Source organism: Rhinoderma darwinii, chromosome 11 (genome assembly GCF_050947455.1).
Source record: "Rhinoderma darwinii isolate aRhiDar2 chromosome 11, aRhiDar2.hap1, whole genome shotgun sequence".
NCBI classification, from domain to species: Eukaryota; Metazoa; Chordata; class Amphibia; order Anura; family Rhinodermatidae; genus Rhinoderma; species Rhinoderma darwinii.
In genome coordinates, this window is record NC_134697.1 from 15,951,005 (window position 1) to 15,978,418 (window position 27,414).

The following is a 27,414-nucleotide window of genomic DNA, read 5'->3' on the forward strand; positions in this document are numbered from 1 at the left end:
GAGATGACCCAGATTTCTATATTTTATTACGTGTATTTTAAAAATAAGAAGTGAATTTCAATGTATTTTACAGACCGTACTTTAGAAAGGCTGAGCGGACATTTTTGAAAAGGGCAATACGTCATCAGGGCGCCTGAAAATACGCCTCCAAATGGTTTGACAGTTTCGTACAGAGAGAATGCGGGGAATGCTGCTTGCCACGCCTCCTTTTCCTACTATGAGTCCCGGAAGTGTCTTCAGTCGTCATGTCAACGGCCACCATCGACCGCTATGATTGGCCGAAAAGGTTTTCCCTCAGGAAACAAGGACAGAAGCCATATTTAATGCGGGAAAACAAATAAACGTGATATCCACTGTTTCTCTTACTAGTTATTACAACCTGCAAATAATGTAGAGTGTAAATGGCGGGATTATGAAATTTACAATATTTCCTGGAAAATATTAAATTAGTGTTTAGATATTTTAGGAACAGTGGGGTGAAACGTCTCGCCATTTTTGAAAAGGGCAATACGCCATCTATAGGATCCTTTTCAGTGTTTAGTCGTGACACTGGGCGGGGCTCGCTGGTTTTCCCGCCCTCTCCCGCTCCCATTGGCTCTCAATCCCGGAAGTTTCCTGCAGCAGTTGTGAGTCAGCTGGTTGTCACCTGTCTTGTCGCCGTTTTCTCCGTCTGTCACTGGTGGTGCCCGGGCACTTGTTCCCACCTCCTCTTTTGGTGTCTGTTTACACCATGGACGAGAGCAGCCCGCTGGTCTCTCCGGTGCGGGACCAGCCTGACTACACGTTCCAGTCACAGCCTACTCCGGTGTCACCGGCACCGCTAATCCCCGCCGCTCGCCTTCCTATCGTGCCTGGAGTAGTGGTCCGGATCCCGCAGCCCTCCCCGCAGTGCGTCTCGGCGCCTTCTACACCCGAATCCCCCTCAGAAAGTGAGAGGCAGCCGCTGCTGGAGCGGTCACATCACCGGGAGAAGAACTGCTTCCCTGATGACCCGGAGTTCGCTGAGGTGGTGAGGAGGGCGGAGAGGGCGATCAGCAGGGGCATCTTCCCGGAGAGGATCTACCAGGGCTCCAGCGGAAGCTACTTCGTCAAAGACGAGCAAGAGGTGAGGAGATGGGGCCCCTCCAACTGTAACTGGGGTCAGGGGCCCAGGATAATGGCTGTAGACGGGCCCCTATGTTCTCAAAAGTACACATGACTATTCTCCCCATCTCTGCTTGCGGTCAGTGAATGGGATCATGCTGAGGTGGATAACCTGTATTCACAGCTGAGAGTTTGTTACAATTGTATATAGTCTAGACAATCCCATGTGGACCAATTAGATTATCAGCAGCACAAATCTTTATCCTGTCTGAAGCAAGAGGTTTTCCGTCTCTAAATGTAAAAATAATATTTCCATTCACTCACTGCAAACAGAGATTCTCAAGGACATTTGATGCGGTATTGAAACGCAAAGTAGCTGCAGAACTGTTTTATACAAGGACTTTACACCTGTAGGATCGTATTGTAGTGAGCTCTATTCACTGCGTCCTTGACGTGTGACGTCATAGTCGCGCTCCCGTACAAATGATGGTAGAAGCTGCTCCGTCACAGCGCGTTATTTGTTTACTTTTATGAGAAGATAGAAAAATTGCACTAAAGTTGCATCATGTGATTCACAAGACCGCCTTGTGATCGCGGTCACATGACTAATTCCAGCGTAGCTTTGGCCTAAGACTCCTTGGCTGCACTGGTGATTGGATCGCAGACTGTGGAAAGGATCCGTGTCATGAAGCTGGATGTGGATGGGATACTTGGATTCTCCTTTAGCTGGTGGCACACGGTGGACCAGGGTTCTCCTTTAGCTGGTGGCACACGGTGGACCAGAGTTCTCCTTAAGCTGGTGTCACACGGTGGACCAGAGTTCTCCTTTAGCTGGTGGCACACGGTGGACCAGGGTTCTCCTTTAGCTGGTGGCACACGGTGGACCAGAGTTCTCCTTAAGCTGGTGTCACACGGTGGACCAGAGTTCTCCTTTAGCTGGTGTCACACGGTGGACCAGAGTTCTCCTTTAGCTGGCGTCACACGGTGGACCAGAGTTCTCCTTTAGCTGGCGTCACACGGTGGACCAGAGTTCTCCTTTAGCAGGCGTCACACGGTGGACCAGAGTTCTCCTTTAGCTGGTGTCACACGGTGGACCAGGGTTCTCCTTTAGCTGGTGGTACACGGTGGGCCTGGGTTCTCCTTTAGCTGTCGCCACACGGTGGACCAGGGTTCTCCTTTAGCTGGTGTCACACGGTGGGCCTGGGTTCTCCTTTAGGTGGCGGTACACGGTGGGCCTGGGTTCCCCTTTAGCTGGCGGCACACGGTGGACCAGGGTTCCCCTTTAGCTGGCGGCATACGGTTGACCAGGGTTCTCCTTTAGCTGGTGGACCAGGGTTCTCCTTTAGCTGGCGGTACACGGTGGACCAGAGTTCTCCTTAAGCTGGTGTCACACGGTGGACCAGAGTTCTCCTTTAGCTGGTGTCACACGGTGGACCAGAGTTCTCCTTTAGCTGGCGTCACACGGTGGACCAGAGTTCTCCTTTAGCTGGCGTCACACGGTGGACCAGAGTTCTCCTTTAGCTGGCGGCACACGGTGGACCAGGGTTCTCCTTTAGCTGGTGGTACACGGTGGGCCTGGGTTCTCCTTTAGCTGGTGGTACACGGTGGGCCTGGGTTCTCCTTTAGCTGTCGCCACACGGTGGACCAGGGTTCTCCTTTAGCTGGTGTCACACGGTGGGCCTGGGTTCTCCTTTAGGTGGCGGTACACGGTGGGCCTGGGTTCCCCTTTAGCTGGCGGCATACGGTTGACCAGGGTTCTCCTTTAGCTGGTGGACCAGGGTTCTCCTTTAGCTGGCGGTACACTGGGGACCTGTGTTTTTCTGTAGCTGGTAGTGCACAAGGTATCTGGGCTCTCCTTTTAACTAGCTGAGGACATATTGCTGGTCACCCATATATAGCTAAGGACGTCATGTCTGATCTCCCTTATACTGGCTGCACATGGCTGTGGAGGGGTTACTTGGGTTCTCCTTTAGCAGGCGCCACACTGGTGATCTGGGTTCTCCTTTAGCTGTCAACGCATAAGGTTCCTGGGCTCCCCTTTAACTAGCTAAGGACATTGCTGGTCACTCATATGTAGCTAAGGACGTCATGTTGGATCTCCCTTACACGGGGTCCTGGGTTCTCCTTTAGCTGGTGGCACACAGGGAACCTGAGTTCTCCTTTAACTTGCTGCAGACTCGGTACTTGAATGCAGAAAACATAAACCTCTGGCCCGTCCTAGGAGATGCAGTGATTTCTGCGGAGATCTATATTAGTTTTTCTGCTCTGGTTCCACAAGTCTTCTCGCCCAGTGTCACTCTATAATGTAACCTCACGTTATAGTAATGAGAGGATGATCTCGCCCGTCTGTTATCTGCAGTGCGGGTCAGGTTCTCGCACGTGGCCGGCCTTGGCAGTGAGATGATAGAAGTTGGCAAGTGTGCCCATGTCGCACAGATTTCACACATCTTCATATGGACTAATATACCGTACACGGCTCTCAACCGGACACCGATGAATGATAAAAGGGGAGGGGGGACTGCACCAAACCATAGCAACCGGCCCGAAATAATAGAGATGCAAATGTCAAATGCAAAAATGTCCTGTAAGTGTCACTGGGCCAGTTTCGGTATATCGTTTCTGACCTTAATAATAAACTAACCTGTGGGTGAGGTAGTGCAGTAAGAGGCGCTTTCTACCTTTTTAGATATGGAAATAAGCGCTCGTTCAGACAGAAAATGTCAAAAAGTAGCAAATTGTGCTTTATATCATTTCAATGTCAATTGACAGAAAACAAATGCAATATAATTGCCAAATGTGATTCAAATATATCACCCAATCCGAAGGTTAGTCCTGGAAATGTCCTGGTTAGAGTTCCTCCATAGTCTTCTCAGTTAGATCCAGGGCTTTAGCCGATAGCAGAGACACCACGTGTGGAGGGTCGGCGTCTGACAACACCTGTGCCACGTTTCGGGGACCGCCACTTTTCTCAAGCATCGGATGGGTCATATATTTGAATCACATTTGGCAATTGTATTGCATTTGTTTTCTGTCAATTGACCTTTAAAAGATATAGATCCCAATTTTCGACTTTTTGACATTTCTGTCTGAACGAGCGCTTGTTTCCTTATACACTACGCGTGTTTACCAGCGGGAAAGTACGGGTCGTATTATTGCAGCTCATACTTGCCGTCACACTGGCCCAGCTCCTCCAGGTCACAGGTAATACGTCTGAATGATAAATTATTATACTGGGAATTTCATAACTGACAATTCCTTATTTTTAAAAGTTGAAATTCATCTTGTTACAAGTCGGTCACGTCTCCCGACATGTAAATACTATATTCTCATGAAATAACAATTCTGGAGCATCTTTCTAAGGCCGGATTTACACGAGCGTGTGCGTTTTGCGCGTGCAAAAGGTACTTAACAGCTTCGTGAGTCAGCCCCGTATGATGCGCAGCTGCGATATTTTTGCGCAGCCACCATCATTCTGACACTGTTTGTATGTTTGTAAACAAAAAAAGCACGTGGTGCTTTTTCTATTTTCATTCATACCTTTTTCATTCGCTGTTGCGCGAATCACACGCAAGTGCTTCCGTGTGCTGCGCGTGATTTTCGCGCACCCATTGACTTTAATGGGTGCGTGATGCGCGAGCAACGCAGAAATATAGGACATGTCGTAAGTTTTACACAGCGGACACACGCTGCGTGAAAATCACGGACTGTCTGAACGGCCCCATTGACTAACATAGGTCCGTGCGAGGCGCGTGAAAATCACGCGCGTTGCACGGACGTATTATACGTTCGTCTGAATAAGCCCTAAGGGTCAGCTCACACACAGTTTTTTTTTGGTCTGATTTTGACGCGGAAACCACATCAAAATCCGTGCCAAATAATAGGCCAAATTGCGCCCCCATAGATTTCAATGGGAGGCACAGGTGTTGTGTTTTTTTTTTTTCCCCCCCCCTCGCGGCTTTTGGCCGCTTGCTGGAAAAAAAAAGCGGAATCCTCTTTCTTTTAGCAGTTTCTGGCTCTGACCGGTCATTGAAATCAATGGGTGGCAGAAAAAACCTGCGGCGCTCGTTTTTGCAGCGGTTTTGCACAGCGTTCAACGTCCACAGTCAAGAAAAGGCGCAAAAAAAGGGGGGAGGGGGAAGCGTCAAACTGCTAGTAATGAAAAAGAAGGAAGGAGTTTTGAGGCAATTTTTTTTTCCTGCCTGTCAGCAAGCTATGTATGAACTAAACCTTTGATCTTTACGTTGTATCGTTCCTCTGTTATTCCTCCTAGAAATGTAAGAATGCATTGATAACTGGTTGTTACCAGTTGGGGGTGTGTCCCTACGCAGACTGACACTGACCAATCAGGGATGACATTATCAGCCAAGGGGAATGCTAACACCTAGATGTCAGTTTATTCATATATTTCTAGGAGGAATAACAGAGGACTGAGTTCTAAGTAAAATTGCACCAGAATTGTGACTTTATGGGAAAATAAACGTCTCCTGGCAGCAGTTGTCGAGGAAGAAAAGGACGGGGATTTTTTTTTTTTCAAAGAGCCTGGTGCTTTGTTCCTGTGGGAGACGTCAGGTTTGCAGCGGTCCACATGTTAATTCACAGGACTCGGGTGTGATCGTGGCACATTGACATGACGTAGCTCCTTGTGTCTCGCTCATCCTCGTGCACTGGACACGAGTGTTTACAGGACGGCCACGAGGGCTTGTTTGACATTCCCAGGATTCTCGCATCTACCTTCTTGTTTGCTTCCTCGCCTGTCAATTAAGGATCAGTCACTGGATGCCTCATTCTGAATTATTTATTTCAAGATCCCAGTCACCTTAGACATAGGGGAAAGTAAGGACTCCAACTTTCCATAATAAGAGTGCGTTCACACAGAACAGAAATGCTGCAGATTTTGGCTTACTTCACAGTTTCTTGCAGGTAGAAAAAAATCTGCCAGAAAATTCTTTCAGGAATTTTGATGAAGATTTTGACCTGCTTGATCTTTTTCGCTGTGGTTTTTGCTGTGTTCTCCACCCGCGGCCATTGAGGACCGCGGACACAAAACGCAGCGAGAAACGCTCGGAAACGAGCGCCTCAGGTTTTTTTCTGCCTCCTGTTAATGTCAACGGGAGTTCAGGGGTGGAACCACGGCAAGATAGGACATGCCGCTTTTCGTCTGCAAGCGGCTAAAAGCCGCCCTGGAAAAAAAGCGCCTTCTGCTTCCCATTGAAGTCAATGGGGGGGCAGTTTCAGCCGTTTTCTGGCGCGGTTTCCACGTCAAAATCCGCTCCAAAAAACTCTGTGTGAACAAGGACTCTCCATTTGTGCACGGAAAATCTGCAGCAGTATACAGTAGCAGGCAAGTGAATGAGATTTTCAGAAATGTCATCCACACGCTGCAGAAATTGGCCTGCGGTGCAGACTTTTTAATCCTATCAATTTATGCTGCAGAATAGTTGCCGATTTCTTGCGGATTTCCCCTATTGGCTTCAATGGGGAAGTTAAAGAGGACCAGTCACCAGGTCATATAAATGGAACTGGTTGTATGACCTGAATAGCGCTGTTTCCCTAATTCCAGCGCTGATTTATTAATAATTTTTTTTTCCTTCCACCCCTCCCCCGGTTCAAAAGACCAATCAGCATGAGGCAGCCCCAGAGCGACCAGGTAACGTGCGATCTCGCGAGATATGTTTGTTCTAGCGAGATTACGCTGTTCCTGGCTGCTCTGAAGCTGCCTCGTGTTGATTGGTCAGAGGCAGGGAAGCTAGCTCCACCTCTGGAGAATGAGGGTAGTTCACGCCCTGTTGGGTAACTACAGCAAATTAAAGTATATAGGGCTCCAACGCAAGAGGGGAACGGGGTCCCAGGAGAAAAACCGCGCTTGAATCGGGGATACAGCGCCATTCAGGTCGGACAACCAGTTCAACTTATATGACCTGGTGACAGGTCCTCTTTAAAACCCACAATTAAATCTTAATGTTGCAGATTTTGCTGTGTTTCTGCATCAAAATCCACAAGTGCGGATTTTAAATGAATACATTTTTTGTAATTGTTGTTAGAAAATCCGTAGGGCACATCCGCACCGTTGGGTACTGTTTTCCATGCGCAAAATTTCCATTACGTGTGGACCTTATACAGCCCTGTCCTTGAGTTCTCAGCTCGACCTCCAACCTAGAACAGGCCGTGTATTACAGAGATGCAGCATTCCCTGTTATCAGCCGTCAGATGAACAGTCCCCACTATGTGATTATATTAGATTTGTTTGGCGTCAGATGTCTTTGAGGTTACAATTTAATGGGTTTAGATTATATTTTCGGATAATACAATAAAGTCTAGAGATGCTGTTTTTAGATGACCGTGATACAGATCCTAGTATATAGGGGCAGCATGGGACATCACTGGTGGATATACAGCGGGACCATATAAAGCCATGCCATTTGTACGTTATAAGATGTTCCACTTTTTAACTTTTAGTTCCTCCTTTTGTGTTTATAAATAGAAATAAACTGGAATGACTTTACAGATTACGGATCTTGAATGCCGATCGCCACTTGGGATCAGGAGGGAACTTTTTCCTTTTTAGGGCAGATTGGTTCATAATTTTTTTTTTTTTTTACCTTCCTCTGGTTAAATAGGGGTGAAACAAAGTTCTTTTAGTTTTCCCTTCCCTTTCTCCCATCCCTTGGTTGAACTTTATGGAAATGTCTTTGGGCAACCACTATGTAAATAAGACCTGGCTATGGTTCCGACCTCAGGATGGAGGGGGGGTTTCAGGGGGGTCTGTGTTTTGGATGATTGATTCTCCCAACCGGGAAGATCTACTCCACCAGTAACCTGCATGTTGTATGGAGGAGGGTGGGTTTAGTGCCCCAGTCTCATATTGCCCCGTGCAAAGGGTTTGGCGGCTCTTCAGACATCCTTGAATGAGGGCCTTCCAACCCCTTAGTTATAGGGGTGATGCTGAAGATTGAGCAACTCCTGAAGAGGATGGGAAGGTGAGCAGCTGTTCTTTTACCATTTGGCAGCCCTTCAGACCTCTGCCTTCACTCCAGGCTCTATCAGTACCTTATGTGAAGGTCCTCAATTGTAAGTCTGCCAGTCCCTAAGATGAAAGCCCTTGAGCAAGGGTCTTTCAGCCCTCTAGATGAAAGCCCTTAAGGGTCTGTAATCCCTGTAGTGGTGATGATATGTATTGTTGAATCTCCCAACCAGTCTTGAGATTAAATTACTATTCCAATAATATATCATGTAATCTGGTTCGAGATGAGTGTCTACCATATTGCCCACTGTCCAGGGTTTTCCAGCCCATTAGATGAAAGCCACCCCAGTAGACATTGTATTGTTGGTAGAACCCTCCAAAGGTATCCGGATCTAGCGACAAGTCTAATTTCTTGGGAAGTCGATGAAATTTGTTCTCGGTACTATCTGATATTTTTACGTCTTTGTATTTGGAGCTCCGTGGTACTTTTGTTTGCGCAGTCCTCTGAAACAAGAGTAACTCCGTGCCCCCTTCCACTCCTATCTCACTTCTGTCATTTCTAGGGTTCAGGAGTAAAAGTGCCTCGTGTCTCAGATTTCTATCGCCTACTTTCTCACCTTACCCATCCTCCGGTTTCACCTTTTACGCAGTTATCATCCTGTCTTATGTTGTTGGCTGTTTCGCTGTTGTGTTATCGCTATTCTGGATCTGCTGAGTCTCTATTTTCGTTTGTTCTATCAGACCTGATGGTTTCTTGTTATTGATTTTGGGTTGGTGCCTATCATCTTGGTCTGAACTGAAGCTCCGCTATCTACACCTCCAATTTAGAATAACAAACAGCAGTTTGGAAGCAGAGCTGTTTGTTTTCTGCGCTCTCCTTTTGCCATATAGAGGCTTCAGGTTCCGTCCCACGTTCTTTCCATTCACTCCATTTTTATTTTTTTATTAATAAGGGGAGTGGAGGTGACCGGTGACGGAAAACTTTGTTACATATGTCAATCAGTCCAGGCATCCACAATTTTGTATAATTAAGAATAATTAGTGACTAGCTGTGTGTATGTGTGTGTGTATATGTGTGTATATATATATATATATATATATATGAATAATAAAGCAGCACAGCTACAGCGGTGGGTGCAAACCTCCTGGGTTGAGGCTAAGAACCCTTGTAGATACAAAAAATCTGTCTCAATGGGATCTTTGTCAAGGCTTGACAAAGATCCCATTGAGCCGGATTGAAACGTTGCCTGCCTGTGGGGTGATTAAAACACATCACCTTTTTCACCTATTTGCTTGGAGTGCTGTCTGTCTTATTTGAATTTTTATATATATCTCACACAAGAAAATGGCGACAGCACACTGCGAACACTAATGCCACCTAAACCACTAAATATAAATAAATATGTATTACTGCTGAACCTACTTACAATAGGAAGGTTCTTAGTGCACATTTTGATCAAATTGTGTGAGCCCACCTGCCACGACAAGTCGACCTCTAAGGTGGGTCCCTAACGCTGCACATACACCCAGAACTGGGACTAAACCTACATATATCTGGGGATGGTTGGAACCAGCATTAAACTAATTAAAATCACCCAGGGCAGAATGGGAGGAAAGCAAGATCAAAAAATGGAGGCCCCCCCCCATATATGAATCACATAAACAACACAAAAGTTTGAGCCACACATTCCAACAAAATGTGTATACAGGTGTAAGAATATATGTATAAATTTGCAATCCCTGGCGGTTTTGCCCCTGTATACATGTGAAGTTGTGTCCAGCTCCCCCCCGGTGTGAAGATCGAGATGTGTCCCACCCCGGTGTGGAGAGTAAAGTATGTGGCAGAATGAGGTCTTATCGTATATTAGAAAGATGCAATTGCCGGGGCACCACTTTACTGAAGTGTGGAATACTTTCATTTCCAATACAATGTCAGTGGCCCCCTTACCCTTCAGGCCCCTGTGGGGCCACACATGCCAGCAGTCAGCATTTATATGTCTCTATATGTGATCCTCGCGTGTATGAAGAAGATGTTGACTGTGACCACTGACTTATCAGTCACGAGTCCGGCCGCTCATACTTCTACTATGAGTCTCCTGATTCTTCCATGCGGTTATTTTCTTACACAATAGGAAGCTTGTCTCTGAGGTTCAATAGTATGTTTTGTTTTTTTGGGCGGGTTTTTTTTTCTATTCCATTTTTTTTTTAAATGTGCATATCTAAATAATTCTTTTTTTTTTTTATTTATTTATTTATTTTTTAAATCCTGTCCCATCAATTAAGACCCTTCTTCTTCTTTTTTTATTTTTATTTTTTTTTTCTAATAAATAATTGTCCAGATATTCGGTTCCTATTATTATTCTAGCGCCATGTACTGAGATATTGTAGTTTTCATTGATTAATTGTGGCAGCCGTGTTTCCCTATAGTAGAAAAACCATAATAGAATTACCAAAATCTTACCAAAAGTAGGTAGAGCCTTAAAGGGTTTGTCCAGTGCCGCTCATTGGTCTTTGTCTGGTATTACAACATTCCAGTAAATGGGGCTGAGCTGCAATACCAGACACAGCCATTGGTCAAGAGTGGCGCTGTTTCTGAAAGAAAGTAGTTATACATTTTTTTTTTTTTTTTTAAATCTCATACAACCCTTTTCTCCAATTATTCTAAATATTATTTCTAGTAAATCCAGGATATATGTGCAGGTTGAGATCTGTAGGTTTTATCTGTATCCTGTAGAATGTGTTTTCCATCATTGCAGTAAATCTCTGCTGTGTGAGTTGGGGAATAGATTTTAGTGATTTATTTTCTAGGATAGAAAAACATGACTGATTTATTCTAGAAACAGCTCCACACCCGTCCATGGGTTGTGTCGGGTATTGTAGCCCAGCTCCATTGAATTGATTAGGACAGAGCTGCAATACCACACACGACCTGTGGACAGGTGGTGTGCTGTTTTGTTTTTTTTGAAGAAAGGAGCAATGACTTTTAAAAGGTTCATCAGAGGAATTTACTAATTTGGATCTCATCTGGGGCTTTCAGGTCTTGGATCTTTTATATCCCATTGGATAGTCAATACCACAGAATCATTATGAAAATTAGACCAGATTTTGGCATAAATGGCATCGCTAAACCCTAGCAAGTGATAACGTGTGACTTTTTAGCAGTGTAAAATTTGGGGAAAGTGGGCGTAGTATATAAGTCAAATTTATTATGTGGCATAAGAGGAAATTGCCGGCGTGGATTTCATTTTCTCACTGTTAAATATGTGGTTGATTTATTAAGAAGCGTGCGCCGTTTAACATGTCACTACAACTGCCGCCTCTCGTTCCTTAGAGACGCAGACAATTTTTTTTATTTTTTTATCATCTTAGTATTTTCCATCGTTGCATTCCATGAGCCATAACTGACTTTTTTTTTTATTTTTTTATGAGGACGAGTTGTAGTTTTTAAATGTATTGAATGTACCATATAATATATTAGGATACTGAAAAAAATCATCTTTGTGGGTTGGAGTGTGAAAAAAACCTGATTCCTGTTAACTTTGTTCTGCGGGTCAATACGATTACGGTGACGCAAAATTTACACAGAAAAAACAATTTGTTAAAAACAATTTTTTTTTTTTTTGCTTCGTCATATTCGGAGACCCATAACTTTATTTTTTTTATTATTATTAGTTTCGAAGGGCGAGCTGTAGTTTTTTTTTTCGGTACATACGCTTTTTTATTCACTTTTTTATTCCATTTTTTTTGGGAGCGAGATGATGAAAAAATAGCAATTCTTGCAATGTGAACTTGTTTTTCCTACAGCGTTCACCAGGCGGGTTAAGAAAGGACTACCTAATGTTTGCTACCGGTACCACATTTTCTGTTACTTATATAGCGCCAACATACTCCGCAGCGCTGTACAAAGGTCCACGCTTACTGTCCGCATTGGGGCTCACAATCTAACTTCCCTATCAGTATGTTTTTGGGGTACCACATGGGGCAGTCTAAATGAGCTCCTAAGGGTCTATTTACATGAGACCTTTTTTTTTTTTTTCTCGTGGTTTCAGAGTCCTGTCCATCCCTGATATATTTCCTACTCCTACATCTTAGGCTGGTGTAATTTCATATCCTCCCCTGTAATTCCTGACGGCTGCTCTGTCCGTGTTCTTGGCGGCGGAGTGATAATTCCGTTTTATTACATTGCTGGGGTGATTTGCAGGACTCCCCTATTTTTCATACTCATATATTTCGTTTATACGACCTTGGACGTAGAATATTTATTTAGGGTTGTGAGAATATTGCACAATCCCGTTTGACCTGTGGTCACTATGAGAAATCCCGCACTTGTATGGCTCCTGCCTGTTGTGGGATTTCACATGAACATGTTAATTGTATTTAGCACTTGGGTGATCTATACGTATGAGAGAACAGCGCTGTCTGGGTGTAACGCTCCGTTCACATATTTACTGACCACCTTTACAATAAGCATTGCTCCTCCGCACGCACCTCCTGCGAGAGCCGTCAATAGGCAACAGTGACCGTCATTGCCCGCAGCGAGGATTGCCGTGATGGAAATGGCCATAAGGCTAATAATATCTGATCGTGGGGGTCTGACTCTCGGCAGGTCTGTGGCCCCTTCATTCAGCTAATCGGCAGGGGTGCCAGAAGTTGGACCCCCCCACAATCCGCAATCGATGACCTGTCTTAAGGAAAGTCCATCAATGTTACAGTCCTGGAAAACCACTTTAACTACCAGTCTTCCATAGAGCCTGTACTACCCCGACCTACTGTCTCTTTACTGTCAGCTTGTTTTGGGTAGGGCTGTCTCTTACTGCATCTGACTCTACTTTGTATGTTCTGTTTTCTATATTGTATTCAAAATCTGTTCTGCACCATGGAAGATGACGAAACAACCCCTTTAATGTTTATTCATATGAAGCCAAGATTAAATGTTATCCCCTAACCACAGGATAGGTGCTAACATGATGATTGGTGGGGGTCTGACCACTTGGACCCCCACGATCACAACCGTGGTCCCGTTCCTCCAAATGAATGGAGCGGCAGGTCGAGGGTGCACACTGCCGCTCCGTTCACTGTCTATGAGACTGCCGGAGTACAGTGATCGGCTATCTCCGGCAATGCAATAGAGAATAAATGGAACAGCTGAGCTCATACCCAACCTGGCGCTCCATTCATTCAGAGGAATGGGAGCCCCGTTCTCGTGATCGGTGGGGGTCCCAGCAGTCAGATCCCCACAGATCAACATGTTATCACCTTTTCAATTTAATCTTGAGACAACCCCTTTAATGGTTTGTTTGAAAAAAATAAAAAAAAAGGTGAGAGAGCGCCACTCTTGTCTATGGGTTGTGTCTGGTATTGCAGCTCATATCCATTCAAGTGAATACTGCTAAACTGCAATACCAGACACAACCTATAGACAGATGTGGTGCTTTTTTGGGGGGAAAAAAAACAAAGATCCTTCTTTTTCATTTTTTATTTTTATTTTATTCTGTACAAACTATTTTATAATTTTGCTTTATGGACTTTTTTATTTGTTTTGGTTTTTTGCATTTTTGTTTCATCCCCTGTCAAGTGGATGCACTGAATTACAACACGGCGCACATGACGTTGGTTACATTAGGCATGTTTTCCGGTCTTATGATGAGAATGCTGAGGATTTTTATTTTAGGAAGTGGCCGTATTTGATGACTCATTTATACATGACATTCTCCTTTATCTTTCAGGAAATCATTGCAGTCTTCAAACCGAAAACTGAGGAACCATATGGTCAGCTTAACCCCAAGTGGACAAAGTGGCTACAGAAGCTGTGCTGTCCCTGCTTTTTTGGACGGGACTGTCTTGTTCTGAACCAGGGATATATGTCTGAGGCTGGAGCCAGTCTAGTAGACCAAAAACTGGAGCTAAATATTGTTCCTCGGACTAGGGTAATGCCACTCTTCAGCTAGACTTGGGTTATGGGTCCACCGTGGTATGAAGTAGTCTGCGATTTACAGTAAAATTGTGGCATTTACCATGACTTGCACAAGACTTCAATGTTTCCTTATGGGAAGGAAAATAGTATCATCACAAAAAAATAATCTGACCATTCCCTAATCTACATTCAGCCTGTCCTGATGGTTTTATCCCCTTAAATCAGTATTAGGCCTCATGCACACGACCGTATTTTTTCCCACCCGTAAATACGGGTCCGGTGTCACACGTATTTGACCCGTTTTGCACCAGTATTTACGAACCCGTGCCCGTAAATATGGGTCCGGTGTCACCCGTATTCCACCCGTATTTACGGGCACGTTTTTGGCGGCAAAATAGCACTGCACTAATCGGCAGCCCCTTCTCTCTATCAGTGCAGGATAGAGAGAAGGTACAGCCCTTTCTGTAATAAAAGTTAAAGAAATTCATACTTACCCGGCCGTTGTCTTGGTGACGCGTCCCTCTCTTCACATCCAGCCCGACATCCCTGGATGACGCGGCAGTCCATGTGACCGCTGCAGCCTGTGATTGACCTGTGATTGGCTGCAGCGGTCACATGGCCTGAAACGTCATCCAGGACGTCGGGCCGGATGTCGAGAGGGACGCGTCACCAAGGCAACGGGCGGGAGACCGGACTGGAGGAAGCAGGAAGTTCTCGGTAAGCATGAACGTCTTTTATTTTTATTTTTTACAGGTTTATACTGATCGGTAGTCACTGTCCAGGGTGCTGAAAGAGTTACTGCCGATCAGTTAACTCTTTCAGCTCCCTGGACTGTGACTATTTACTGACGTCGCTTAGCAACGCTGCCGTAATGACGGGTGCACACATGTAGCCACCCGTCATTACGAGAGCTCCATAGACTTCTATGGACTGTCCGTGCCGTTATTACGGCCTGAAATAGGACATGTTCTATCTTTTTCAACGGCACGGGCACCTTCCCGTGAGAAAACGGGAAGGCACCCGTCGCCAATAGAAGTCTATGAGCCCGTTATTACGGGTCGTAATTACGACCCGTAATAACGGGAGTTTTTACGGTCGTGTGCATGAGGCCTTAATATGTAACTTTTGGTATTGACTGCTTTGTGCTTACGTTTCTGCAATAGGATATGAGTATGGACATTAGGGCGATATCCAAGGGCCATTGGCCACAAGAGATTCAGTTTACCCGTCCAAAACTGCATGTTACAAGGGACTCCCGACAATAAACTGATCTCCAGCAATCCGCTGTAATCTGTGTGGAAATTAGGACACATGGTTTCAATTTCCCTGCAGCGCCACTGCAGGAGAAAATAAGCATTACAGAGTTCTCACTGAAATCAATGGACTGTCTGCAATGCGTGGATATGCCGGGTCCTACAGAGCAAGAGATGCTCTTTGTAGTGAGACCATGATCAAGCTAATAGGTGAGGGTCCTGAATAGGGAATAAACTCTCTAAACGCAAGCGCAGGGCATTTAAAGAAAAAATTAAATGTATCTTTAAAAAAATATAAATAAAAGATAAACTAATTCCGCTCAAACCTAATGCGGTAACCGAAGTGTTACAACAACCGTTATTTCCTAGGGCTCCTCACCACTCTCTGACAGCCCCGTCACAAAGTCTATTCTTTTTCATTCTAGAGACTCGATCTATTGATGTGGATTACTGTAACATTTCTAGACATTAAAGTTGGTCTTTGTGCTTTTTTGCAGGTTGTATTTTTATCCAGTGAAACGTTTAATTACAGCGCTATAGACCGAGTGAAGTCCAGGGGCAAGCGGCTGGCGTTGGAAAAAGTGCCAAAAGTTGGTCAGCGGTTTAATCGGATTGGATTGCCTCCCAAGGTACGGTAGGAGAGCCAATGACTTGTGTTGCAGCACTGAGCCTGTTCCATGCTGCCCAGTGGGGACTAACAAAAACCTGGATTACATCTGATTAAAGAGCTGCTCCATATTTTTTCTCTTTTTTTTTTTTTTTTCATGATTATATATATATATATATATATATATATATATATATATATATATATATATATATATAATCTTTACGTCGCTGTACTCGTTTCGGGACGGTAAATAGAACTTTTTTATTTTTTTTTATTTTTTTTTTGAGGAACGTCAACAATAGGCCTCTCTGTATGTTCAACCACTTAGATGCCGTGATCGCTGTTGACGGCGTCATCTAATGGGTTAAACGGCCAGGATCAGGGTTCTCTCTGATTCTGGCTTTCGAAGCAGGATATCTGCTCTATATTACAGCTGGCACCCGCTGCTGAAGGCGCGGGCACTGGCGCTGTACATTTACAGCATTGGGTTGGATAGGAAAATCCCGCATGCACCGTAAATATGTGGGAAGGGGTTAACGTAATTGATTCGATTACACCCAACATCTCGATGGCTACACTCTTTCTGTTCTGTGGAAAGAAACGTTAGAACAAAAGCAAAACAAACTACCATATTAAATATAGTCAAATTCCTTTAGTCCAGAATCGGATTGTCTAGGAAATATTAGCTTATTTGATGTTCTAGTTACTATATTATTCGTTTTTTCATGATGCTACCTATTAGATCCCATACGTGCTGGATTACAGTACGCTCAGACAGTGGTATGAAGGATAACAATTTTAGTTTTTTGTGGACGATTGTAGTGAGTAGGGATATTTTACTGCAAGATTGGGGAGAGGGCGACCTCTCCAAGGGAAGAAGTCGGCACCTGACTGCTTGCGGCATGATTTTGTGACTCGTGCCCTGACCCCACTAAACCATATCACTCTAAAGCACTGCAGCGTTTTATAGACATCATAGTTTTAATAAGTGCCAGGCTCAGGGAGAAGTGTCTGCTGGGCGGCTCCAATCTGCCATCTCCCCGCCCAGCTCAGTGAGATTGACAGGTCTCTTCCTATTTGTGTTGAAAACGGTGCTGTCGTGTCTCATACATCCTAGTAATAGAGACAGAGCAGAAATCATTGCCTCGTCTTTGAGTAAATGTTATATTGAGACTGTATATATCTATATTCTTATTATTATTTTTTTCCTGTAGGTTGGCTCCTTCCAGCTGTTTGTTAAAGGCTATAAGGATGCAGATTATTGGCTACGGAGGTTTGAGGCTGAACCACTTCCCGAAAATACCAATCGACAGCTACAGTTACAGTTCGAGAGGCTGGTGGTTTTAGATTACATCATCCGAAACACAGGTATATTGTCACTGTTGAACCCACAGAAGCCCATAACATAAGTGCAGGGCAAATATTTGTTGCATCAGACACTCTGTATTTAACAAAATCATTGAATAGTTAAGGAGCTGGATCACAACCCCTCACCCACTAAGCTGTGACACGTCTGCTTCACCCACCTGCACAGAACTAACTTCCATTGTAGTAATCTGTCTCTTCCACCAACCTTTGTGACCTCCCGGGCCGGTCCAAATAGAGACCTGATGCACAATCTACGCCCCCCCCCACTCCATGCAACTTTGCTGTTAATTCTTTAGTATGCTTGCATGGCCAATGAACTACCACCTCTTGCAGTTTTCACTCTGGCCACTGAGCCTCACAATAGACTGACCTTTCCTGTTCTGTAGAGATCACTTCCCAGCAATCATCTCATTATCATCAAAGGCAGGATTACATTGACCGGTAACACCTATATATAGATAATACAGGATCCACCATTCATAATAGACTGATCCTTCCTGTTCTGTAACAATCTCTTCTTAGCAGTCATCTCGTTACCTGTCAGTGTAACCCTGCCTGTGATGATAACACTTATGAATGGTGGATCCTGTGTTATTTATATATAATAGACTGATCCTTCCTGTTCTGTAGAGATCTCCGCTCAGCAGTCCTCTTATTATCACAGGCAAGATTTCACTGACAGGTAACGCCTATTTATAGATAACACTGGGTACAGCATTGACAATAGGTGATGGACACGGCTCCCCTTCTCTGCCTCCCCGCACAATGACCCCTACACAGGCCACAGGGCATGCCTAGAAAACTCTCCATAGAAGTCAATGGGTCCCCTCCTGTACACCGGTTCCTATGGTCCTTGTGGCTGCTGTAAAGCAGATCTCTAAATGCTGTTAACAGCAGCTCAGGCATGATGATTGTCGCCATAATCACGTATAGAAAGTCGACTACGCTATTGATTCTGTCAAAACGGAACCCCTGCACAACTGAGACAAACGGAAAGCATAGGGACCGGATCCGTCAACATTGTGTCAGTCAGGGTCCCATTCCGACAGAAATCTCAGATGGAACGTTGGAACGGGACCCTGGCGCAGATGTGAACGAAGCCTTACTTCATACATAGTCACAATAAAGATGCTATCTTAATAAAATGTCCCATAGCCCATTGAAATCCGTGAGCATCCATTTATTTCAGGATTTGCTGTCAGTCCTCCAGAGCCACGTGGGAACCCCTCCTCTTAGCTGATCATGCTCCAATATGACATAGGAGAAAATGTCTATTTCCCACTAGAAAGATTGTGAATATGCCATAAATATCGGTTAGTTGGGAGTCTGACCATTTGGATCCCCACTGATTTCCAGTTGTGCGGACACTTTACATTTCAAGTTAATGGGATTGAGCGTGGTCCTATCAATATGGCATAGGTGTCTTTTCTGGAAAAAAAAGCCCTTTAACTCTTTCTCTGCCGGGAAAAGTTTTCACACTTTTGATGTACACAAACAAAGCCTAAATTTAAAAAATCCTAAAATACCACCACACCTATATGTTTTCTGAAAGTATACATCTGGCACATTGTGAAAATGCCCCCCAGGACTTTACACACATGAGCGCCTTCATGCAATTTTGCATATAAGTGTAAGAAAATGCATAAAAATTCAGTTCTGGCTAGAAGTCTGATCCAAGCAGAGCCTGAGACACGCACCACCTCTTGGCCTCATACACACGACAGTAGCCGAGTGCACGGTTCGTAATTATGGTACGGACGGCCTGAGGACCAAGCACATGCAATATGTACATTGACTTTAAGGAGCCCAGACCGCAAATACTGCCCCTTATGGAGTTGATAACATGAAGAATAGTCCCTACATCCCCCCCCCTGGGGTCATTGGAAGGCTATACTTGGGAGAGATAACAGTAGCTGGCTGTGATCCTTCTTCCTGCTCTCACTCGCTGCTCCCTCCTCCTCTTCACAGACACAGAACCAGGAAGTAAAACTTTACACCCAGTCTTCAAACGAGTGCTGCGTCCCGAATATTACACCGAGAGCTGTGATCCTGGTATCATTTAAAAGCTACACCCTTATATTCTAGTTCAGCAAGAGTGTAAAGTTGTGGCGTATTACATACGTCTTTGGTAGCAAAGGGATTAAGAACACAATCTAGATTGGGTGCAGATATTGGTGGACAATCATTATACAACTCGCTGATGTTTGCATTTTCTTGTTTCTCTAGATCGAGGTAATGACAACTGGCTGATAAAGTATGACTATCCCATGGAGAATGCAGCTTCCAAGGTCAGTATGCGCAGGGATTTGCGCAGACGTTTATAGTATTTACCAAAGCTTCGGTTGAGTTATTTAACAATTTACTTCTCCTTAGGATTCTGATTGGGTCTTGGTTAAAGAACCCATCATCAAGATTGCTGCTATCGACAATGGTTTAGCCTTCCCACTCAAACATCCGGATTCCTGGAGAGCCTGTACGTTTGTACCTCTAATATCTTCTTTCTTCTTTGCAAATCTACTTAGAGATATTTATTGATTGTAAAACTTCACCTATTGAATATATATATATAACAAACATAAATAGTAACTATATAACGAATATAATAACTATTAACAGAATCCTAAAGTACATACTTTACTGCCGCTTCAATACTATTGATGTAACCAAGGATTCAGTATCCACTCATCAACAGCTGGTGCCATATAATGGATATAATATAGCTGTCAGCCGACTGCTTTTCCACAATACCCCCCCCCCTCCCCCCATTAGCGTACCTGCTCGGCCAGATAGGCGTGTTATTTTAAGGGGCAACGAGCGTCGATCGACGAGCTGTATTGTCAATCTGCACTAGTTTTAAAAGTGGTAAACATGGGGCTATCTGCCCACGTAAATCCACCTTTAGGCTGTCTGTGGGCTTCAGACGTGACTCTATCTCTCTTAAGGTGGAACGCCTCCTTAAATTGGTTGACCGGTTCAGTAAACCCATTTTCAAATACGGTACCCCATCAGGGAGTTCTGAATTAATAGAGGGGAGTTCCTGATTCAAGACCCCCATCAATAATCTGGAGTGGAGAGCCGCTGCATAGCGCATCTCTCTCCCTGGAGGACCCAGCATATCTCTGCATTACATTAATACACAGCGCTTCATTTTTCCACTGGAGGCACTTAAGGAAAATGTATCCCTTGTTGCTGGGTTACCCTGCAGATTTCAGCCAGACTCTGGGGGTCCCAGTCGCGGGATAACCTGAGACCAGCTAATCATTGGGTGACTCTTCTAAGAAGAAGGGATTGTCCAAAGCTTACAACTCCTGTAACTGGTTTCCCGAAGCCGTGGTTCATAAAGGGGGTTTCTGAGAAAGACAGACATTGTTTGTCTATCCTTAAACCTGCTGATTGGGGGTCGGACCCCCACCGATCGCACGTTTATTGCCAGTACTAAGGATAGGTGCATTAAGGATTTTTCCTTTTAAAGTCTAACTACAGGCAACAACTGATGTAGCATTAACCCAAACTGATGGAGCTCTGCTTTTTCTTAAAGTTTCACTGACCCGTGTTCTAGGCTGAAGCCTGTGCTGGCCAGGACAGGGGGCTATATTACGCCATACTGGGGAATGAATGATTTTGGGACACCTCTCCATAATTTTTCTCGCATTAGGGCAGTATATTCAGCAGACAGATCCGTTATAATGTCTTGTTGTGTTGCGTTTTGTTTTTTTTTCTCATTCTCCTCCTCAGATCCTTTTTACTGGGCATGGTTACCGCAAGCCAAAGTTCCATTTTCCCAGGAGATCAAAGAACTCATCCTCCCGAAAATCTCAGACCCCAATTTTGTCAAAGATTTGGAGGAAGATCTCTATGAGCTTTTTAAGGTGAGATAACCGCATTATATTACAGTTTGTTGTTTTTTTTTTTTCCATGTTTTTTATTTATTTATTTTTTTTAAATTTATTTAGGGAATTGTTCATTTGCATCCTCTTAGGCTGCCTGTACACATAGCGGTAGTGTGTCACGTGGCAAAACGGCACACGGTTGTATCACAAATTCACGCAGATTTGATCTGCAGTTTTTGGATGTACGGCTTGTAACCATGTGCTTTATCTGTTTAAGCCGGGCGGCCAGAAACAGCAGCAAATTGCCGTGAAAAAAACATGTGCGGTTTTGCCTCACGGTCCGTGGCTGCTACGTGTAGAGGAACCCTTTAAATGGACTCTACCTTCTCTCCAATTTCTGTTCAAGTTAATCTATTGTTCCCTGAGGAGCATATGGCTGTACGCAGCTTATCCTATAATACTGCTGCCCTTCTATAGTCTATGTACTTTTGTGTGTAGCGGCGCTTTAATATAGGGTCATAGAATGTACCTGGTTTCATATCTTTATACGAAAGGGTCATGAGAGCCCCTTTATAAAAAGGTGGATTGACAATCGGCTCTGGATTCAGAAACCCCCGGGAGTCAGCTGTTATTTGTAGGGGAAGCTGCGGCTGGCCATACATATCCTCTAAAGTGGCTCCTTCAGGGGAAATTTAGGATTTACATGGCGACTATTAAAATCAATCTGCCGGGAGCCTCTGATAGTTGGTGGTTGTTTGTTGTGGATCATAGATGGTGATCCCAATTAGGGGCCACTATATGATGTCCATATGCTCTACTAGGCCATAGGGAAAGCGGTTATCTCAGTGTGACACCCCTTGTAAATGTACGGTAATTTTTTTTTTATTAAAACTAATGAACAGAAATGAATGTGGTTCATTTTGTGGGTCCCATTTGGTATCTTAATGTGGAATCTACCAGCGTAAAAGAAAGTGTTTGTTGGGCCGGCAACAATATGAGCCTCTGTTCTGTGGACGTGACTGATTCCTTCCTACGCTTTGTACAATCTGCTACAGTTTAAAGGGAAAAATCATCTCTCAAAAGATTGTGGTTCTTCAGTAAGAAAAAATACTTTGTAAACAAGATTCAGCAGAAAAATAGGAGTCTACGTGGAGGCAAGAGAATCAATGATTTACCCCGTGTGCTGACACAGCTTGACATGCTTCATGATAAGTATGTGCACCCTAATCCCTGAATAATGCAGAGTGTCAAGGGTCAACTACTTTGTTCCTGAGTTGTCTGGGTCCTCTACATGGGTAACCGATACTGTGTGGTAACCACTAATTGCCTTTATTACAGTGCCCATAGGGTTTGTACACAGGGCGATGATCAGTAGAGATCGTTCGTATGAGTGCTCGTTCAGCCAATCCTCTGCCCAGGTAAAAGGGCCTTGTCTGGTTCTGGGATAGTGTCCATCGTTTTGATGGAAAATAGCGCTGCATGCAGAGTTATTTTTCCCATGAAATATGATGGAATCTGCCATGGAGGCTCTGACTGCAGTGTGAATAGAGCCTTGATCTAAAAAAGTTCGGAGTGGATACTCTACATTGTAATTATGGAGGTGACTTTAACCTCTCACTGTTTACAGTAATCATGGTGATGACATAATAACCAATTATTAATGTCTGTCTGCTACAGAAAGATCCAGGGTTTGACCGCGGACAGTTCCACAAGCAGATCGCAGTTATGAGGGGGCAGGTAAGTCATTTACCATTCCTCGATCCATCACAATGAGTCTTGAAGGACATTATGTTGACAGACGTCTTTAAAGTATACATAATTTTTCAGATGGCTTTTCAGAAAAATTACTCTATTTCACCATAACACTATTTCTGGGCTAATTTCTGGTGTGAGATATAACACTTACTAGCAGCTGCAGCAGCGTCTCTCTCTCTCACTCTGCTCATGCTCATTCCGGCCCCTTTCTTTTCCATAAACTTCTATGGGCGGCGGGTCTGTCTTTCTCTCACTGCTCCCCTCTCCATAGACTTCTATGGGCAGCATCTGTCTTCCCTGCTCCCCCTCTCCATAGATTACTATGGGCAGGCTGTAAGGAGACACACCACCATTACTTCTTGCAGTCCGTTCTCTCTGCTCTGTAAGGTGAGACGGATTTTGCTTGACAACGGGAGGTGGACAGCAGATTACAGTAAGGGAGACAACTAGTGGCAGTAACTTCACGCAGAATTTGCATGGATAAAACAATAAAACTTTAAACGTAAGTAAATTTACAAAGTTTATCTATGTCAAGTATACTATAAAATCAGCATAAGTTGTTTGAAAAGTTAGTGTTCATTTAACGTTATGAAGGCAAACCAGCGGGTGCTACTGCCGTTTGGAGCCCCAGAACATTGCATGCCTTGTATGTAAATGACGTGTGTCTCTTTTGCTGATTGAGAGCGACCACATGGCTGCATCCACCCTACCTAAGAAAGGTGTCATAGAATTTAGCCATGGGGCCCTCTAAGTCAGTCCGCCAAAGACCTTGTGTTATTGCAGGGGGCCATTCAGCAGATGCGGTAGCAGGTATCCTAATTTAAAGCGGTCTGTTACCAAGGTAGATTATTTTAAAAGGGGTTGTCTAGCCACACAACCCTTTTTCAAATGCCCTTTGGGGATCCACCGATTCAGCACACCCCACTATCTGCCAGTGGGGCTCTCACTGTGGAGGAGTTGGCCCATCTGTGCATTACACAGCCAGGATCATTGATTTCCAAGTGTGCACAGTGTATTGCTTTGTTCAAACCGTATCTACCTAGTAGTCTCTTGTGGACCTAGGAATATACAGTTGAACGTGTTGGTGTACCTCCAGTTACAGAAAACATCTGATATATTTATCATTGGGGGTCCGAGCACTGCGATCCCCACCATTCACTAGAACAAAGATACTGCAGCTTTTCATTAGTGTGTAGCTTTTTGTATCCTGCAGGATCTCCTAGAAAAGCCAAAGACCACTCTCCATCAGGATGTGAATCTTTTTGCTCTAAAGAGACTAGCTTTGTCATAAACTACCTCCAGTTATGTGAACGATTATCCTATGATCTATTTTATCACTCCATAGTGGAGATGATTTCATTACGAGTCACCGATCTATAGATATGTAATATAATCATGTGTGTGGTTTCTATACAGAGACTTATCCTGCACATTTATATTCCTGATCATATGAGGCAGCGTGTCACCATGTGACGAAGGTCACATGACCATGATCCATGCAGTCCGCTATCCGTTGTCTTTGATGTCATGGCTGCCTTAATGATGCCATCTGTTATATATAGGTTACTGGTTGAAACTAAATGCTGCCTAAATTGTCTTAAGTCATCCAATTTTGAACCTTTTTTTTTATTTTTTATATTCAATATCTATATTTTTATGCATAGGTGGCAGTATTATACTATATAGTGGCAGCAAAGATATATTGAGGCGGTGACAACTAGTTTTCAAAGCCAGAACTATGCCCAAAGGAGTTGTCACTTTCCTTGCCCCGACTCGTCTTCGAATCTCATACAAAACGCATTACCCAGCAGGGGGCGACAATGAGAGAGAGAGAGAGCTCCTCACACAGCCTTATGCCTGTATTGTATTGTAAATACCTTCCATAATTTTTTTTTTTTTTTACTTAGATCCTCAACTTGTCTCAGGCATTTAAGGATGAAAAGAGTCCTTTGCAGCTGGTCCAGACTCCACCTGTGATAGTGGAAACTGCACGGTCACATCAGAAGAGCACCAGCGAGTCCTATACACAGAGCTTCCAGAGCCGCAAGCCATTCTTTTCCTGGTGGTAATAACTGACGTCTGCTTTTTTCGGAAAGGCCAGAAAGGTGTCAATGTGCTGCTGTAAAGCCGCTTCTTGGACATCAAATGAGATGGTAAAAAAAACTTTGTGGGAAACTGACAAGTGGAGAGAAGGTTCAGTCTGGATGTTGGGAGCACTGTTATCAATGACTAATTCACTGCCATGGAATGTATATCCAAACTAAATACATTCCAGGTGCATGCATATGGCATTAGGGATACTATACAACACAGGGTGTAATATCACAAAATTCAAGAAACGTCCGTGAAGCTTTTCCCTTTACTTGTACTATTACCGAATCCACCCAAGAAGTGTAACCGAGTGCTAATAACCATGGGAAAACGTCCACACTACCTGATAATGTACTACGCCTAGTACCTGTGGCTCTCCTCATAGAATAGATTGCTGGAACTTCTAATTCCACGAGATCTGGAAGGTCACCTGCCTCTTCTATAAACCAAACTTGAAATAACCTGGGCATGCACGCTAGCCTTGCAATGAATTAGCTGGAGCTCAAGATACCACGTAGGTATTGATGTAACGTGTGCATGTTCTAGATTATTAAGCAGCATATTCTACAGACTGCCACCTAATGGATGCCAAGGTTATTGCACGCACTGGTAGTTGAGCAAGGAGGGATCTTGCTTTCCCAGCATCTTGCTCTGTTCGTGTGTATTTGGGAAATATACACAAAGACACGCTCATGATCCCTGCACTTGTTCCAAAGTTTAAGTTACGAAGCCCTCAGTGAGGGTTGTATTATATTTTTTTAAAGCTACAGATAGGACTGGTTGTGTTTTTAGCTTTCTCCATAAAATCTGCTATTATAATTTCGGCAAATCTTTGTGGATTTGTTAAGAAAGAAAATAGACTGTTGTTAAAATAACTAAATTTTTAACCAAATCCCTGTGGCAGATTAAATAAATGTTAAACGGTACAGGTGTTATCTGTCTTTATTGTGCTGACTGTGATTGTTGTGTGCATGAGGCATTAGAAACACCACTGTGTGCGCTGGTCAGGTCCTGTCCTATCTTTCCGAGGATCGAAAAGTCGGGTCTGTTTTCACAGATTTGCACTCTGTCGTATGCAATGCCCATAAGGGTCTACTCTCGTGCAGTCCTATTGCGTATTGACCACATTGTATGAACAGACCCTAAGGGCATGCCCACACGTGGCGCATTTCCTCCGCAACTGTCTGCATCAATGCCGCACAGAATCTGCGGACTTCATTGCGGAATTTAGAATCTCCATTGAAGTCAATGGAGAAATTCCGCCATGAGTCCGCAACCAGTCCGCCACAACTCCGCAACATCCATTGTATGCTGCGGACACCAAATTCCGCACCGCAGCCTATGCTCCGCAGCTGAATTTTCCGCATCGTCTAAACGAACCCTGCTAAATAGAAGTGGAAGTCAATGGAGAAACGGCTCCGCTGCGGATTAACGCTGCGGAGTGTCCGCAGCGGAATTCAAGAGCACTTCCGCCACGTGTGGCTTTGCCCTAAGGCCTCATGCACACGACTGTGCTTTTGGGTCTGCAATTTATCCACATTTTTGCAGATAAATTGCGGACCTAATTCAATTCTATGGCCCCACGCACGTGACTGTGGTTTTCAGGGATCTGTGCAGGGTCCGCAAATCCAGGCCTCAAAAATTCAGGACAAGTCATTTTACGGTCTGCATTTGCAGCTTGACTAAACTGATGACATCAAAATTTTTGTTGCAGATTTGTGAATCCTGATGACACACGGATGCACAATATAAGGTTATTGGACCGTAATTGATCCATGGTTCTGCGGCTCGCAAAACCACTACGGTCGTGTGCATGAGGTCTAGGATTCATAGTTAATAGATTTAACGCTGTGCAGTCTTAGGGTTTTCCTGTTTTATGCAGATAAAGCGGTCATTATATAATGAAAGTTCTGCAACTTTCTAATATACTGTGAGTTTTTCACCATCTTCAAGATCTCTGCTTGCTTTAAGTGAATAGGAACAGTCGTCTTTACACCCAAAGACTGAAAACTTGTACGGATATTATATTTAATTTATCTTACACCAGAAAACGCCTTTAATTTTACTAAGCAAATAATTTCCATTACTTTTTGCAATTATACTCAATACTGAGAGATTATACTGCAAAGTAAACCTAGGGCTACATCTTTTTGAAAGCATATCTTCAATTTTGAACATGCATTTTGTTTTTTATCTTCATAGGTGTTGGAGCTTTGTTTTTCTAAGGGTATGTTCACACGCTTAGCAAAAAACGTCTGAAAATACAGAGCTGTGTTCAATGGGCAGATGTTTGGAGGCGTTCTGTTTCAGATTTTTCGGGCGTTTACGGCCCGAAAAACGTCCGAAAATAGGCTGTGTGAATATAGCCCTATACAGAACTCCAAATTATAGAGGTAAATTATTAAAGTACTGAATGCCTGCAGCCACCACTAGGGGGAGCCTACTGTATACGGTTTTATTATTGAGTCAATGTATAAGTTGCATGCAGTTAACCCCCCCCCCCCCAGTGGTGGCTGCAGGCAGAATTTTATCATATATAGTATGTAGGA

The 27,414-nt window shown here is 44.1% G+C and overlaps 1 protein-coding gene across 1 annotated transcript; it reads left to right on the forward strand.

Moving 5' to 3' along the window:
- The first annotated feature begins 442 nt into the window (after positions 1-442).
- On the forward strand, positions 443-25,791 carry PI4K2A (phosphatidylinositol 4-kinase type 2 alpha). The gene is made up of 9 exons (XM_075843050.1): positions 443-1,105; positions 13,771-13,971; positions 15,709-15,840; positions 17,036-17,189; positions 19,416-19,477; positions 19,563-19,662; positions 20,925-21,058; positions 22,697-22,756; positions 24,682-25,791. Exons 1-9 carry the CDS (start codon positions 731-733, stop codon positions 24,841-24,843), a joined length of 1,380 nt encoding a protein of 459 aa, XP_075699165.1. The 5' UTR covers positions 443-730; the 3' UTR covers positions 24,844-25,791.
- Positions 25,792-27,414: the final 1,623 nt, after the last annotated feature.

What these genes read in the sequence shown, in the direction of transcription:
- PI4K2A (XM_075843050.1), top strand. Translation starts at nt 731, where the DNA reads ATGGACGAGAGCAGCCCGCTGGTCTCTCCGGTGCGGGACCAGCCTGAC. An exon ending in TTACATCATCCGAAACACAG is followed by an intron (nt 17,190 to 19,415) that starts GTATATTGTCAC and finishes TTGTTTCTCTAG; the next exon opens with ATCGAGGTAATGACAACTGG. An exon ending in TCCGGATTCCTGGAGAGCCT is followed by an intron (nt 19,663 to 20,924) that starts GTACGTTTGTAC and finishes TCTCCTCCTCAG; the next exon opens with ATCCTTTTTACTGGGCATGG.